The 17287-nt window shown below is 37.0% G+C and overlaps 1 protein-coding gene across 2 annotated transcripts in view; it reads right to left on the bottom strand.

The window, feature by feature from the left end:
• Positions 1-17287, bottom strand: part of ITGB6 (integrin subunit beta 6) — a 125758-nt gene that overhangs the window by 59788 nt on the left and 48683 nt on the right. The window contains exons 2-7 of one of the 2 annotated variants that reach the window (XM_082691381.1): positions 15703-15784; positions 15168-15220; positions 14571-14646; positions 13717-13796; positions 10605-10809; positions 9740-9986 (exon numbers count right to left, since the gene is read on the bottom strand). In XM_082691381.1, the coding sequence (XP_082547507.1) occupies positions 9740-9986; positions 10605-10809; positions 13717-13796; positions 14571-14631 (593 nt within the window). In that variant the 5' untranslated portion in view covers positions 14632-14646; positions 15168-15220; positions 15703-15784. Of the gene's footprint in view, positions 1-9739; positions 9987-10604; positions 10810-13716; positions 13797-14570; positions 14647-14754; positions 14889-15167; positions 15221-15702; positions 15785-17287 lie in introns of those variants that run through there. The other variant, XM_082691380.1, reaches the window with a different exon arrangement.

Genomic DNA, 17287 nt, shown 5'->3' with positions numbered 1-17287 from the left:
TCAGAAGGCAATCTCATTCTCTTATTTTTAATATCTTGCATTAGCTTTCACTGAAGCTCTGAAATGCTGACCACAGATAGTATCAACTTAGTAGGATCATTGTAAGCCCTGACTGAGATAAAATATGCAAAGTACACAGCACAATGTGCTTTTCAGGTACTTACTTACTAAACATTACTGTCACTTTTTACATGAATTAATTTTATACAGAGTCTAGCACAGACTTGAGGACAGAACATAGATTTGATCAACACTACCTCTAGAATCATGTTTTTTTTCCTGATTAAAGTAATCATACATGTTAACCGAGGAAAATTTGAGTTAATATAAGAGTATAAAGAATAATATAACATAAATTTTAATAGTATGAGATGTATCACAGTTTGATAATCTATTACTAAAAATTTATTTAATAAATCTTTCTGCAATTAAATACCACAGTGATCCTTCTGCATATACCTTTGTAGACTGTATCTCTGCTTAGAATTGATTCTTTCAAAGGAAACTGCTGAGTTACTTTTCGATCCATATTAGCAAACTCCTTTCCAAAAAGATTGTAACAGTTATATAAAAAAAAAATAAACAAGACAAAACAAAAATATACCAGTTGATTAGTTAAAAATGGCATCTTAATTTAATCTTTAATTTCCATTTTATTGCTACTAAGACCACTCATTTGTTCATATTTATTGACAGTTTATATTTCTTCTTTTGCCAATTGACAACTTATATCTTTTGTTCATTTTCTTGGTTTTTATTTTCTAACTTAATTTTAAGAAACTTTTCTCTTAAAAATATCAACATTTTGTCTTTGTGGTTTGTCTTTTAATTTTGTTTATGCTATTCGGGGATATATACCTTAAAACTTTTTATGCAGTCAAATGTTTTACAACCTTAAAATGTGAGAGATATTTTAAGAATTATATGAGAAGGAGGTTTAATTTCCTTTTCCAATTGTTACTTTTTTTTTTTCTCAGTTGTTACCTATTAAATGGCAATGATTTAGTGTTTGTTCTAATTGCTCTGCTAGCATTTAGTGCAGTTGTGTGCTGGAAGAAAATTCATTCAATTTAGAATAAAAGGACTGAATAGTTTTTTATTCTTGGGCAAGTCCCTTACCACTGCTGGGCCTCAGTATCCTCATCTGTAAAATGAGACTGATAATACTACCTACTTCACGAAGTTCTTGTGAAGGTTACATGAGATAAAATGTATGGAACTATGTGAGGTGAGCCACTGTCCCCATAATCTAACTGTTCTTGGAAATTGTTAACTTAATCTTTTATTTGGGTCGGCTTGTTCACACTGGACCAAAATGGCATTTGAGCATCTTCTGAAACCAAAGAATTCGCATTCCTATCTTTTTGTAAAAAATTGAACTCTGTGGTTTAGAATTACTAGATAGAACCTATTAGAACTCTGTGCTTTTTAGAAAGTGGAAAGAAAAGTTAGTTTAATTCAGTAAACAGACTCATGGGCTGGGAGACCCATGCAGCTAAAGCAAAGCAGAATGTCAGACTTGGGTCATGCCAGGAAATTTTGGTTGGAGACTCCCCTGTTTTGATCAGAGTCCTTCTTCTAACAGAGACTTATATTTGGCTGATACTTTCTTAGCATAGCAATTGAAGGAAGTAGGTACTCATTACAAAATAATTTGATTTTGAGTACCTAGGTAACAATAGATTTACATTAAAATGCAGAATAATTAGAAAACACAATATAAAAAAGACTATATTTTGTTAGAATATTAAATAAATATACAAAAACTAAGACTACAACACCATCTTTTTGAGTGGGATTAAAAATAATTTTCCTCTTCCTCTTTTTGTCTGCATTCTCACATGGGCTTGTATTACCTTTGCAATAAGAAACTATTCTGTACACTCATATATATTTATGTGTGTGTACATATAAGAAATATAAGCATTTCATGGTTCTGCTTCCTCTTTTGCAAAACTACAATGAATCCCTCACTGTTGGTATGATATTAAAAAACAAACAAAACACAGCACATGAGGAATGATGTTAAGAAAGAAATCTCTCACAGGGTTCGATAGAGGAAGAAACTCTGACCTTTGTGCTATTAAATATTTTTAAATGTACATTACAACCTATCTACAAACATGACAATGGAAAAATATATTCTTGTTACTGCATCTTAGATAACAGCCTAAGGAAATTTCTTTAAAAGCGTAAGCCACTTCAGTGTTCTTACGTGGTGAAATAAAATTTTTTAGTGACTCTACATCCAAGGAAGATAAAGAAAGCAAGCCATTCCAAAAAGCTTTAGAGATTAGGTTAAAACAGAGGTTTTAAACATGTGGTGCACAGACCCACAAAGGTCACTGAGACATTTTCAGAGAGACCTTCAGGTCAAATTATTTTTTAATAATAATAAAAGATGTTATTTGTCTTTTCCACTGTGTTGACATTTGCACTGATGCTGCAAAGGCAATGATGAGTAAAGCTACTGCTGCCTTTCACACGGATCAAAGCAGTGCTGGCAACCGGCTAGTGGTGCATGGGATTTTTCCTGGCAAGTATTTATCATCATAACAAAATTGCTAGTTGCTAGTTGCACTTGTATTACCTTTGCAATAAGGTAATTGTAAATTGTAAATTGCTTGGTAAAACAGTAAAAGTTATTAATTTTATAAGTCTATACTTATATACTATATATATATATATATATATTTATTTATTTTTTCTTCCTGGGACACCTGGCAGGCTCAGTTGGTAGAACATGTGACTCTTGATCTCTGGGTCATGAGTTTGAACCCCACCATAAGCATGGAGCTTACTTAAAAATAAATAAATAAATAAATATTTCATGGTAAATACACATATAACATTTCTGTAGCACCAAAGTAGAAAGTTTATAATGGGGAAAAATTTTTGCAGTTGTTTGAGCTGAACTGGCCCTTTTTTTAATAGAACGGTTTTACCTGGACATGTTTCACATGTCAAACATGACAGCCAAACTATTATTCCAACTTGGGTATTTAGCAGGCATGTTCTTAAATATGAAGAAAGCCTGTCAGTTCAAAGAAAACAACTGTCAGTATTTGTTGCCAATGATTAAATTTGAGGTAACTAGAAATTTAAAATTTGGAAAACTTTAATCTGCTACTCATGAAATCAATAGCTTGTCATTACTTCAAGATTTAATCTGATGAGATTTATGGTGAAATTAACAAATTGACTTTTTTTATACTGTGTCATGAAACTTGGAAGATCTGCACAATTCACTGAAACAATACTTTCCAAATGGCTGAAGCATATTACAAAATCACATACATAAGTAAAAGAGCCATTAGAAGCGCAAGACGGGGCATCTGGGTGACTCAGTCAGTTAAGTTTCCGACTCTTGGTTTCAACTCATGTCTGATCTCATGGGTCATGGGATCTAGTCCTGCGCCAGGCTTCTTGTTCAGCACAGTATACTTGGATTTCTCTGCTTCTCCCTCTCCTTCTGTCCCTTCCCCCTACTTGCAAGATCTCTCTCAAATAAACAAATAAATATAATCTCTTTTTAAAAATGTGCAAGACCGACCAATGGCTTTATGAAAAGCTCCTTGACATTGTTTCAGATACCCTTTGAAACTAGCTTTTCCCTCTTATCTAGGTTGAACATAGTCTCAGAGAAGAATGTCCACAGACATTGTAAAAAGAAATCAAATGCTTTTCTGTTTCCCAACTGTGTATCTATGTGAGGTTTGACTTTCTTCATGGAGTTCAACCAAAACAAATATTGCAACAAATTAAATGCCAAAGTAGATATGAGAATCTAGTCATTTTTTTAAATCAGACCAGCTATTTTAAGAGATTTGTAAAAACATAAAACTGTGTTACTCTTCTTGCTAATTTTTTTGTTTGTTTTATTTTTACAGATTTTATTTATTTGACACACACAGAGAAAAATCACAAGTAGGCAGAGAGGCAGGCAGAGAGAGAGAGGGGGAAGCAGGCTCTCTGCTGAGCAGAGAGCCTGATGTGGGACTTGATCCCAGGGCCCTGAGATCATGACCTGAGCTGAAGGCAGAGGCTTAACTTACTGAGCCACCCAGGTGCCCAATTTTTTGTTTTGTTTTGAAAAATAGATTTATTTTTTAATAAAGATGCAGTTTTATAGTAGCAGTTTCATAGTAATGTGCTGTGTGTTTCTTGTTGTAATTATTAATGACTCAATAAATAATTATTTTAAAATTTTCTGTTTTACTTTTCTAATATGCTGAATATTGATAAATATAACCCACATAAACTGAAGCTCTTTGGGGTCTTAATTTTTAGAAGTGTAAGAAAGTCCTGACATCTAAAAGTTTGAGGACTCCAGCTTAAAATAACTAGAGATACCAAAAGTTGATGAGAGGAAGAAAATTAACACTTGTTTGTTATGTTCTAAACTAGCTCAGTTTTCACAATTATCCTAGGATGTGAATATTATTATCTCCATTTACAAGAGAAGAGACCAAGCTCATAGAGTATAAATTGTTTGTCTAAGGTTATGATTTAAACCCAGGTCTGAAAAACTCCACACTCTTTCCTCCTACCTCTCATTGCCTTCCTACTAAAGAACATTTTATTCCATAATTATAAGGTTTGGATTGATCAAAGGATTGAATTTTATGTATTTAAATTCTTGGTGTGTATATGTCTGGGAGGTAGTATCTAGACAGAAGAATTAAGAATGTGATGGGCAAGGAAAAATATAATGTGGGAAAGAAATTGTTATTTATAATTTTAACTAATGGTCTTTTTTTTTTTTTGAAGATTTTATTTATTTATTTGACAGAGAGGGAGAGAGGGAGAGAGCACAAGTAGAGGAAGCAGCAGACAGAGGGAGAGGGAGAAGCAGGCTCCTTGCTGAGCAGCGAGCGTGAAGTCAGGATCGATCCCAGGACCCAGGAATCATGACCTGAGCCGAAGGGAGCTGCTTAGCCAACTGAGCCACCCAGGAGCCCAACTAATGGTGGTTTTGTCAATAAGAATAAAAGCAATACCTTTTAAGAAATAGGAAAATATTGACCTTCCAAGAGATCAATTGTATGATCCTTGTTTGGGACCCCATTCACCACATTTTATACCATACTCTGCTCTCCCCCTAACTTCACTCTGTTGGTGTTGCTAGTAAGTACCATTTATGGAGCACTTCATGGTCAAGGCTAGTACCAAATTCTTCATTCTTCATTACCTCACCCAATCCTTCTGACCACTGGGTGTGATTCTTCTGGTTATTCCAAACTAAAGCTTTGAGGGTGAAAATCTCATCTATAAGTGTTATAAGTGAGTTATAAATTATAAGTGAGTAGATGAATCAAAACCAAATCCAGGGCTGACTGTCAAACCCATGCTCTTATATCACCATGCTATATTGCATGCCTTCTCCCAAAGAATTTCAACTTTTTGAGGATTGGGTGCAAATCTTTTTCTTCCAGATATCCCCATGCCTAACACAATGTTTGGTATATAGTTGGAGCACAGTAAATTTTTGTTGAATGAATGAATAAAAGAATGCATGAATGAAAAGCAGTCAGAGCTTTGAAAAGCCAAACTTCTCTCTTTTTTCTAGGAATCTGATTAAAGGCAGGGTCTTGTTAGATGATGGGCTGCCCACTTAGCCGAGCCATTTATTTGTTAATTTTAGTTGTTTTCTCTAGCAACATACCTTAGCATTGTTTCCCACTGTCATTACTGTACTTCATATTCCTACATTTTATCTGGCCTGTGACAGAAAGAATGATTTTAAACAAGCCCTTTGAGACAGAGGTAACACTTTGAAATCCTAAATGAAACTACACTGCTAGACTCGCTACCCTAAGACCTAAATAATACAGATTTTAAACAGGTACAACTTTTTCTGATTAAAAAAGGGGGGGGGCGCAGAGAATTAGAAATGCTTTTGTATTAAATAATTAAGAGGTGTTAAAACAAAGTTTATTTCACTTTACAAGTGATCAAACAACTGATAACAGTAATCATACCTTACTATTTATTATACAGCATAAATCTGTTCTCTAGAAATCTATTTGTTCAGTGTTGTTGGAAGTGCTAGAAAGATCCATTTTTTCCCCTTCCCTACTAAGAGAATCCTGGCTTTATTGGGGGTAACAATATGCTTCTTTTGCAACTAGCTGTAGCCATGTAACAAAGTCTACCAATGAGATAAAAATATAAGGAGGTGGGGAAACTTTCTGACAAAACTCCTTATATTGAGGAAATAAAATTCAACATCCATTTATGATTAAAAAAAAAAACTTTACCCAAAAAGAAATAGAAGGGAACTCCCTTGATCTCAGGATTCCAAAAAACCACTAGCTAACATAATCAATGGTGAAATGTTGAAGATATTCTCCTAAAATCACAAGAAACATAAGTGACATCTCTCTCCACTTTAAAACAACCCTAACTAGTGCAATAAGGCAAGAAAAAGAATGAAGAGGTATATAAACTGGAAAAGGAAGAAGTTGTTATTCAGAAATGACATGATTAAGTGCACAGAAAATTTTTAGGATTTATAAAAAAATCAAACTAGAACCAATGACAAAATTTATCAAGGTTGCAGAATACAATGTGAGTACGCAAAATCAACTGTGTTTCTGTATGTTTTCAACCAACAAGTAGAAAACCCATTAACCATAATATTTTTTAAAAACCCTAGGAATAAATCAAAGGATGTGTGGGATATCTATCTTGAAAATGACAAACCATTTCTGAGAAAAAGAAGACAATATCTTAATGAATGGAAATGTGTGTCATATGTAATGATTGGAACATTCAGTATTTTTAAGATATCCATTCTCTCTAAATTGACCTATGAGTTCAGTGCAATTCTAATCAAAATCTCAGCATGTTTTTCTGAAGAAATCAACAATCTGATTCTAAAATTTCTGTGGAAATGCAGAGTATCTAGAATAGCAAAACAAAAGGGGAACAAAGAGGATTTATACTGTTGATCTCAAGATTTTTTATAAAGTTGCAGTAATAAAGATGGGAAGACATTGGTGTTTACATGGGTGTAATTCAGTGGGTCAGTGGGTCAGAATGAAGTGTCCAGAATTACACTCATACATATGCACTCAATTGCTTATTAAAAAGGGCATAAAGATAATTTAATGGGGAAAGGAAAATCTTGCTTAACAAATAGTGCTGGAGCAATTGGATAATTGCATGGGAACAAAAGACAAATCTAAGCCTTTCCCTCATTCCAAACATAAAAAAGTAATTTGAGATTATAGACTTAAATGCAAGAGCTTGAACCATAAATTTTCTAGAATCAAAAAAGGAAGACAATTTGGGTTATTTGGTTGGGCAAAGATTTTAAAAATTGACAAACCAGACTTCAACAAAACTAGAAACTTTTGCTTGGCTAAAGGCATTACTACAAAAATAAAAACACAACCCACAAACTGGGACGAAATATTTATAAAGCATAGATTTGGTGAAGAGCTTTTATCCAGGATATACAAAGAACTCATATGACACAATATTAAGAAGAAAATCTAATTTTTAAGAATGGACAAAAAATTTGAAAAGATACTTCACAAAATAAGATATGAGAATGGGAGAAAGACACATGAAAAGATGCTCAACAACATTTGTTACTAGGGAAATGTAAATTAAAGCTACAGTAAGATACACAGCCATTAGAATGGCTAAAATTAGAAAGACTGACAATACTAGATGTTATCAAGGATTGGAATGATTGGAATCCTCACACATTGCTGATGGAATGTAAAATGGCACATCTCCTTTGGAAAAAAATTGGATAGCTCCTTTAAGGATTAAAGTGACACTTATTACACAATTCAGTAATTCCAATTCTAGGTATCTATCCAAGAGAACAAAACATACCTACACACAAAGATTTATAAGCAAGTGGTCAATCATAGCAGCATTTTTCATGATAGCCAAAAAGTGGGAAACAGCCCCAATGTCCCTCAATGAAAGAATGAATAAGTGAAGTGTAGTAAATACAGAGTGGACTATTACTTAAAACAAAAAGGAATAAACTGCTGATAAACACAAAATTACGGATGAATCTCAAAAACATTATATTGAACAAAAGAAACCAGAAATAAATTGTATATATTGTATTATTGCATTTATATGAAATCCAAGAATAGGCAAAAACCAATCTAAATTATGGAATTCAGAAAACGATTACCTCTGGGGGAGTAGAACTGACTATAATACACACAAAGAAACTTGCTGAAGTGATGGAAATGTTTTACATCACGTTTTAGGTAGTAATTACGTTGGTATATTCAACTGTCAAAACTCATCAGTCTGAGCTTTTCCATGTGTGCATCTTGGTACATGTCAACTATACCTCAAAATAAAAGGTGGGGAGACAGTGCCCTTTATTGATCTTCCCCTCTTTTCCTCTTTCTTTTCTGCCTACAATGAAGAAGTTTTGAATAATATCCCTGAAAACTCCTTAGGCCTTGAAGATAAAATCCAAAAGCCAATATGGTAGAGCAGAAAGCAGAAAAGGTCCAGATCCCTGATGTGGAGACCTGCCATATCAGCCCTGAATTGCCTTTCTCTAGACTCCGTTCATGTGAGAAAGAAAAAAACTCTCCCTTTATAAGCTACTATCCCTGATGTTTGCAACCAAACACAGTTTCTAACAGTTATAATCAGGGATGAATTCCTTTCAGGGTGAGATTATTTTGACTGTGTTAGATTATTGTTAAGAACCACACTGAAATGTTTTTAAATGGTATTATAAAGGTGCTTGTCTTTTAGAGATGATGCCTTAGGTGTATACAAGTATTAAAAGTCAATATAGTTTTGGAAAGTCATTGCACCTACACTAGATTCATAGTAGAAAGGACCTTGGTTTGGGATCAACCTAGACTTGGTACAGATCACTGATGAGTCATGCAGCCTTGGGAAAATTACTAACCTGGCAGAGCCTCTGTTACTTTTTCTGAGTATAGGTATGATAAAACCTGCTTTCAACTGCTGTTATTATGAAGACTGAATGAGGTCATGTATGTGAAACCTTCAGCACAGAGTTTGGCACAGAGCAAATGGTAGATCTTTATAGAAAGATATTGAATAATTTGATTCTGAATATGTCATAAACTACAGGTAAGCCATCACAAAGCAACTTGCCCTTGACAATCATCCAGATAATAAATGGTTTTAACAGTTGATAATAACAGGGTATAGTGGGGTCCATAATGCTTCATTTCCTACCAAATTGGATAGCAATGAAGGTTGCCAAGTCCTTCTCCAAACAGAAAGAGAAATCCGCATTTCCCAAAGTATGTCAGACGAAGCTGCACAAATTGTTATTTTGGCAGAAGTCATTGCAGTGGAGAAAGATACCTTGAGAAAGTGTGAATTACTGTCCAATACCCTCAAAAAGTGGTGGTCCTTGGGCCTAGAGTATCTCTGCGGCACTGGGATGGACACAGGCCATTGGTACCTACAGTGAAAAATTTGCTTCCCTAAGTCTAAAAAACACAAAGTCAAATTTGCCACATCCTGAAAAAGCTGCTACACAGGAAGACAGACATGAGAATGCTACAAGAACCCAAGACTAGAACCGGGTATTAAGATGAGGTCAACTTGGTTTCAAGAAACTCAGGCAACTGAGAGAGCTGCTGAGATCCAACCTGGCAGGCGGGAAAAGCCAGGGACTTAGCAAGATCCTGCCAAGCGCAGCTCAGAGTGGGGCTATCTTTACAGAAAATCAGTGTTCCACAATGCCAGAGAATCATTTACTTACCTGCAAGGGTTGGCGATTTCTTCTGGTGTTGTTTTCACAAAAGGGGAGACGGGTTTTTCCACAAAAGAGCCGAAGCCCAGTCTAAAGTTGCTGGTTAATTTAGACATCTCCTTGGAAAGCAGAGAGCCCAGCTCTTTAATGGTGTTGAGGTCATCATCCATGGAGGCCGAGAGGTCCATGAGGTAATACAAGTCCACCGGGTAATCCTCTGTCTGACGGACTTGCACTTGTAGAGTCTGTTCACTGCCTGCAAAGCCCCCGGAGAAAAACAAATCCATGAAAATACATTGAGACTTCTTCGTGAGCGGCCAATTACTGGGTCACCTGGCTATTTCATTTCAGTGAGAACTGAAGTTGAAGATACTTAGGATTTCATAAACTATCTGGTAAAGTTTACAAGTGAATGAGCCCATGAGAATCTCTCAGCAGCGAGTTTAGAGCTACTGAAGGAGGTAAAAGTTAGGATATTTTATATCTCCTTGGGAGAGCTAGCATCCATTTAGATGGAAGATAAGCTGAATTTTTTGTATGTGGTTTTAGCAAAAGAGAAGAACATAAAGAGGAGTTTAAAGCTACATTACAACGCTTAAAGAAATGTGAGGTAAGCCTTAACAACATTTGAGTAATTCAAATGCTTACTATTAGATAAGCTTATTTTAGTAACGCGTTTGGAGTGCAAGTGAACGATGTGAATGAAGAAAAGTGTTAGGCCAGTGATTCTCTATTTCCTTCAGAATGGGAAATCTGAGTCAAAATAATCAATGATATGTAAGATGGTACAAGATATGTTAGCTTAATAGTGGTATTACCATATGTGGCATGAGATGTATTACATGAGCCAATGCTCCTGGAAATTATAACATACCTGGTCTCAATTTAAGAGTCAACTTTTGAGGCGCAATCTGTACAATGTCAGAACTATTTTTCTGTCTGCCTACACTGAGAGGCTTATTTGTATGTATTTCTACTTGGGAGACAGGGTTTTCGATGAAAGTGAGTTGACATCCTTTAGCTAAGAGAGTTGCTGGGGTATCACACCTTTCTCCAACTCCAGATGGATGGGTAAAATTCTAAAAAAAAGACAAAGAAAAAGAAGACAAGTCTCCATTTGTTTATAGGACAAAAAAAATTTTTTTTGGCTTGTTTTGCTAGTTAGGTATCTTGCCATACTCAGTATATCATATTCCCATGTGCCTGATGTTAATTGTAGGTCTAAAATTAAGTTTCAGCAGAATAACCAGAGAATTCTGCCAGTAAAATTCCAAGTAAAATCGGAATCTCCTTTTAACTAGACTCAGCTGGATTCTCCTAACAGTCTTTTATTTGTTGGTGTTGCCATTTTGTTTTTAATGTTCACTTCTTCTGTGCCGTGACCAGAGCCTTGAAACAGTTGGGTTCTAGAGTTAATATCATCTCATAGGTTTATCTGTTTGGGTTGACCTATAGGCTCCTGGACTGTCTTAGCTCTCAGTATGTCTATTACCAAATCTGGTGGCAAAGACAGGCTTTCCTGTGGGGTCTGAAAGGGCAAAAGATGGTGACATTTCCCTACCTAGCTCTCTGTTGAGGTTTAATTCGTGGATGCCTCATTACCCCCACTCTTGCAGCCTTACTTTGCTGAAGTTGGCCTCTTGGGGACTTCAAACTCCGTGTCTGAAAGTGTTTCAGTTCAAGGTCTTGTAGAACTTCTCTCCAAGATTTGGAGGTGGGAAGCAAAAGGGACTGTGGCATAAAAGGCCACCTTTCTGTGTAGGACTCAGAAGTTTCCCAGTCCCCTTCTGATCCATGTCTTAACAGGAGACAGCGAAATGAATGTTTCCAGGCAGAGATGTGGCCAGTACAACCTTGCAACATTGACCTATCTTACCTGAGAGCCAAGGCTGCTCTAGAGGTACTCTTAGCTCTAAGCAAAGTCAAGCCTGAGGCTTATTGACTCGCATGCTTGAAAAGGAGCAAACCAATGTGCATATTGCTTTTCCTCATCTCTTAGAATTCTAAGCCACTCTAGCTATTTCACCAACTAAAAAAATTACATTTCTTCTGAAATTCATTTTTTAAAGATCCATTTATTTATTTGAGAGAAAGAGAGCGTGTGCATAGCAGGAGGGGCAGAGGGAGAAGGGAAGAGAGAGAATCTCAAGCAGAGTCCCTGCTGAGCGTGAAGCCCTGCGTGGGACTGGGTCTCATGACCATGACATCATGACATGAGTCGAAATCAAGAATCAGACACTTGACAGATTGAGCCACCCAGGCTCCCCTGAAATTGATTTTTTACAATATGACTCGTTATCTGCCAGCCAGCCCCGTGCATATTTGAGGCCCTGGACTAAGCATCGCGAACACTGTAACTTCTCCTGATATGTCCAAAGCAAACAGTGGCTTGACAAGGCCTCAGGATGCTTCTTCAGCAAGTGTTGCTGCTACCACCTGTAACCACAGTGCTGGCCAGCGCGTCAGAGGTGGTGTTAACGTTAGACCTGTTTTTTCAATCTGCTCTAAACAGAGGCCTAATGTACTTTTTGCTTCAGTTGCTTCAACTACTACTACTATTAGAGAGCATTTAGAAAAATGCGGCCTTAAAAACTGGTGGTGATTCGTGGGGTGCCTGGGTGGCTCCGGTTAAGTGTCTCCCTTGAGCTCAGGTCACAGTCCCAGTCTCCCTCTGCCCTTCCCCCGCACCTGTGCTCCTCCACACTTTCTCTCTTTCTCAAATCAATAAATAAAATCTTTAAAAAAAAAATCAACAGTGATTTGGCTAATATGTATCATCTGCAAGTAAAACTATCAATAGTAACTTAAGAAACTCTCTTAAATGAATTCTTAAAAAAATGCATTTAAATAAAAATTCTACAGGTAGGCCTACAGTTAGACTGATTTGTTGTTTTATGTCTCTGGCATGCAACTAATACTGTCTTCTGCAGGAAATCAACATAAAAAAAAATACATGGGTTTTTCCCTCTTGGTATTTTCTCAAAACTGCTTTTGATACATGAGCTCAAAAAAAGCATAATTCTTTCACACAGTTACGTATGGCCCATCTGTCAAAGCAGTAGTGGGGGAGTAAGCTTGGTTCACACTGTGTGCCTGTGAGGCCTTCCTCCATGAAATACATTCAGCCTGGGAATCTGAGTCTTAATAGTTCTCTCCCCTTCCTCCTGGGCCAGGCACCCAGGCTTATTCCCCTTTGAGCCTGTTACTCAGTTCTCGCTGAACCTGGTATTTGTGTGCTTTCATTTACGCTTAGATGTTCTTTATGAGATTCAGTAGAGAACTGTTTTAAATCCAGAAAGAGTTAAGGCAGCTCTTTCTTACCAGGAATCATTTACAGACTGTTCTTCAGGGCCACGGGAGGCAGTCACTTGGGATTCCTTGTTACCCATGCCCCCACCCCTTATATTACTTTCACATACTTTTCAGTTTGATCATATAAGGAATGTCCGTTTCAGGCTTTGTCATTGGTGTGGTACAGTCACCAACTCATGAAAGCTTAATTTTTAAAAAGAACTGGATACTGTCTGAGCAGTGAAATTTGCCCCAAGCCTAGAAGATTTCTCTTAGAGCCTAGCCGTGGTTCCCAGGGGATCCTGGTTCCCAGATGGAACGCAATTATGATATTGAAGCCCTATGTACATTTAACTTTAGAAAATATCATCTCCAAGATCTCCGATTACTCAGAGCCTTGGTATTTGACACGTAACCAGTGAGAAATGACTTTAAAATAATAGGAGGAATCAGGTTAAATAAAGGAACCCAGATAGGTAATTTTCACAATGATTTGACATTCGCAACCTCCGCAAGCTGTTCCTGGAGGAAATCACATGAATGGCACTGTGGTCTATTGATGCTTTTATTTTCCTTTCCCTATTCGTCTCACTCCTGTTCCCCACAGAAGGCAGGACACTCCCAGAGCAATCACCGAGGGAAGCCGCATAACCCGTAACTGCAGTTTTACCAGCATGCTGCGGTGGTTTGTTTACCTCCTGAGAACACCAGGCACACTGAGGTCCAATGAGCAAACAGTCTTCACAGGTTTCTGCACCTCCCATGGCACAGCCACCTGTGTTTAAACCCAGCAAGACACAAGGATTCAGCAGACTCACATTCATTTTCATTTACGAGAAAGAAGTCTAGTTCTTAACGTGCTCGAACGAAGCAACATCAGAGTTGATGTTAGCCTTCAGAGTTGATGTTAGCCTTAAAACGTTAGCAACTTGTTAAAAAGTTCATATTTCATGTCTGCCCCATAGAGAAGACATATGTCTTTTTAGCCAAAAGGGATCATTCTTTTTTTCCTAAAATACAAAACTACTTCAACTTTCACAAACTTAGGACCACTTGTTATGTTTATTATCCTCATTCACTTCCCCAACGTCAAATTTTTAAAAATTATTTGCTACCAATAAAAAATGCGTCTCTCTTAAATGTATTTTTTTTTTAATTCAACAGACGAATGGATTTTTTATTTTTAAAGTAAGTTTTTCTTTCTCGGGATTATTTCTCTTAAGTGGAAGACCCTGTCGATAGAATAGCTAGAAAAGTTAACCAAGACGGTTGTCACTAAGGAATTAAGGAGCCCTATTGTGTAGTTAAGCTGTTTAATTCTCCTCATTAAGATGCCTGTGCAACCTTTGTATTTATTTACCTGAAGCCTAGAGCATTAGCTGTGGGAACAGCCCTGCCTCTGCCTGTAATATGTTAAAGCGTTTGTTCAATGGCAAACGAGCGATCGAACAGATCAAATAAAAAATGACTTCAGATACAGTTTCTGAACCAAATGACAGGTTTGTCAAGCGTACCACGAAAGCAATATATCGGAGAGCTTGGGTCTTACCTTGTACGTGATCATTCCTTCCTAGAAATAGAAAGAACAGGCAAAGCAGTTCGATCCCCATTCGTTTCAGTTCTCGCTGTGCAGACAGATTAAAAAATGAATTACCTTCAGCGTTATAAGCCAAAGCTGAACATCGTTAAAAAGTCTTTCTTTCTTGAGGTTTAAAATGTTAAACACTACTTACACTGCTTTGGAAAGAACCTTGAGATGTAAATTTAAAAGTTTTCATTAAGACTGAAATGAAAACAGGCTACCTGGACAGGTAAAGAAGGAAAGCTGTGTTTAAAAGCAACTTCAACATGATTTACTTCCTTGTTCTCCTTATAAGGAAAGCAGGTGTACAATCACCAAGAAGGTGGGGAAATTCATTCAGTAGAAATTTTTGTGGGAGTTCTCTTAGTCTCTCTGCATCCTAGAGAAAGTTGATATCTTTAGTGAAATGTTGACCAATAAAATGTCAGAAAAGCAATGGAAATATAATCTGAAGTTGTTCCTAAAATAATTTTAATTCAGTAGCAACAGTAAAGGTGATAAATAAAACAAAAACATATAAGTTATATGTAAGGAGGGTTTTTAAAATGAACTAAAGGAATCTACCCGAGATTTCTGTATTCCATTGTTAAATCCTTCGCAGATAATTGAAAGGAACTCTGAAAAATAAAAATTATTTCACAATTAAAATAGAAGGCAGGCTAGGGAAAGTAAAACACTGTGCTCCCTTGCTTTCAAACCGGATGAAAGATATTCTTTCCATGAGTATAGAATCCTTAATTAAGAAGTGATATTGGAAATAAATATAATATATGAAAATGAAATTAGAACCAGATTAGATAACTTCACAACAACAACAATGGAAACAGACACATAGGTGCCCAGGATTTGGCGTCCTTCTGGATAGGGACCAAGGGCTCTTTTCTCTGTCCCAGCCTCTAGCTCACCACGTGGCACATTGCAGGTAATCAGTGGTTAAAAGGAAGAGACGCCAATTTAAAATAGATACAATCTATGGCTAAATTCATGAGGTTGATTATATATTCGTCCCAATGTATTCAGGAGAATGTATGGGGATTTGTAAAAACTCCAAACAGGTAAGAATCAAATATTCGCTTTGTTACTCTCTAAACTGTCTGACCTTGGACAGGCTTCTTTGTGGCTGGGCGTTTGTCCTGGGAGATTAGCTTTTAAAGGTGTATTTCTAGACAAGCATGCGAATCCTGTGGAGAGAGGGAAAACTAATTATAGACTGCTCAGGTTCTTCTCAGAAGGCTATGTTCAATTTTGAACTCCATCATACACACGAACATGAAAGAACATGGCAAGAATCCTGTAGAGAGAAACCAGAATTATTAAAGAGCTGAAAGATAAGCCTTTTGGGAGAAAAACACGGTATGAAATCAATTGATTTAGCTTAAAGAAGAGATTGAGGCATAAAATATCTATGCCCCTGATATTGTCTCTATATTCGTACCTCATAGTAACTGTTTTCATCTATCCATCCATTCATTCATTCATCCATTGATTCATTCATTCAACAAATACTTACTGAGCATCTACTCTGTGTCAGGTATCATTGTAGAAGCAGAGATGATATGTCAGTAAACAAACCCAAGTTCTTAACTCATGAAACACAAACTCTAAGCTGCTGCTTAAAATCAGGCAGTAATAAAGGTGAAGAAAAATGATAAAGCTGGCTAAAAGGAAAGGGGGGTAGTGAGGGTGTGTTATTTTATTTAGGATAGTCAAGAAGAGTTCTCTGCTCAACTGACACCTGACAGAGCCCTAACTGACTTGGGCAACAAAGTGTAAAGGCCGTGAGATAGCCTCACACTCAGCATTTTCAAAGACCGTGAGAACAAGAAAGGAGAGGAAGGGTAGCCTCGTGGGTCGATTTAGTGGCAGAGTTCAGAGGGTACGTCGTTTTGACCTTGAATTTTACTGTAAATGCATTTGGAATGTCATTGGGAGGTTGGAAGCAGAATAATATTATTTGATTTACATTTGAAAAGAATTACTCTGGCTGCCACGGAGGTTAGAATGTATGGGGCACGGTGAGAAGGCATGGTAGGAGGCCAATTAGAAATTTACGGCAGTTGTCTAAGAGACAAGGTGGTTGAGACTAGGATATGGTACTATAGAAGGATAGCAGTGCTCAGACATATGTTATAATTTGGAAAACAGAATAGGCTTGGGATGCTTGGAGGGCTCAGTCAGTTAAGCATGTGCCTTCAGCTCAGGTCATGACCCTGGGGTGCTAGAACTGAGTCCTGCATCAGGCTCCTTGCTCAGTGCGGAGCCTACTTCTCCCTCTGCCTGCCGCTCCCCCTGCCTGTGCACTTGCTTGTGCTATCTCTCTCTGACAGATAAATAAATAAAATCTTTAAAAAAAAATAAAAAGAAAAGAAAAGAAAACAGAATAGGCTCATGGAATATTGGCGTGGATACGGAAGAAAGAGAAATTCTTGGCCTGAGCAACTGAATGTCTAATAGTCTTTCCTAAGAGGGGTTACGCTGGGGAAAGATCCGTTTTCCTGTGGAGGATGGGACTCAATAATATTATGCTCGAGATTTCCACAAGATAACGAAGGGAGGATGCCACATAGGCAGTTCACTGAGTCTGGAAGTGGGGGCAGTGTTGAAGGGTAAACTGTCAATTTGGGATCATCAACATGGATTTAAAGGGAAGAGCCTGAATGAGATCCCAAGGAAAGGAGTGTAGA

Source organism: Mustela nivalis (genome assembly GCF_964662115.1).
Source record: "Mustela nivalis genome assembly, chromosome: 11".
In the NCBI taxonomy this organism is placed as follows: Eukaryota; Metazoa; Chordata; class Mammalia; order Carnivora; family Mustelidae; genus Mustela; species Mustela nivalis.
The sequence above is the reverse complement of the archived record's forward strand: the minus strand, read 5'-3'. Positions and strand labels throughout refer to the sequence as shown.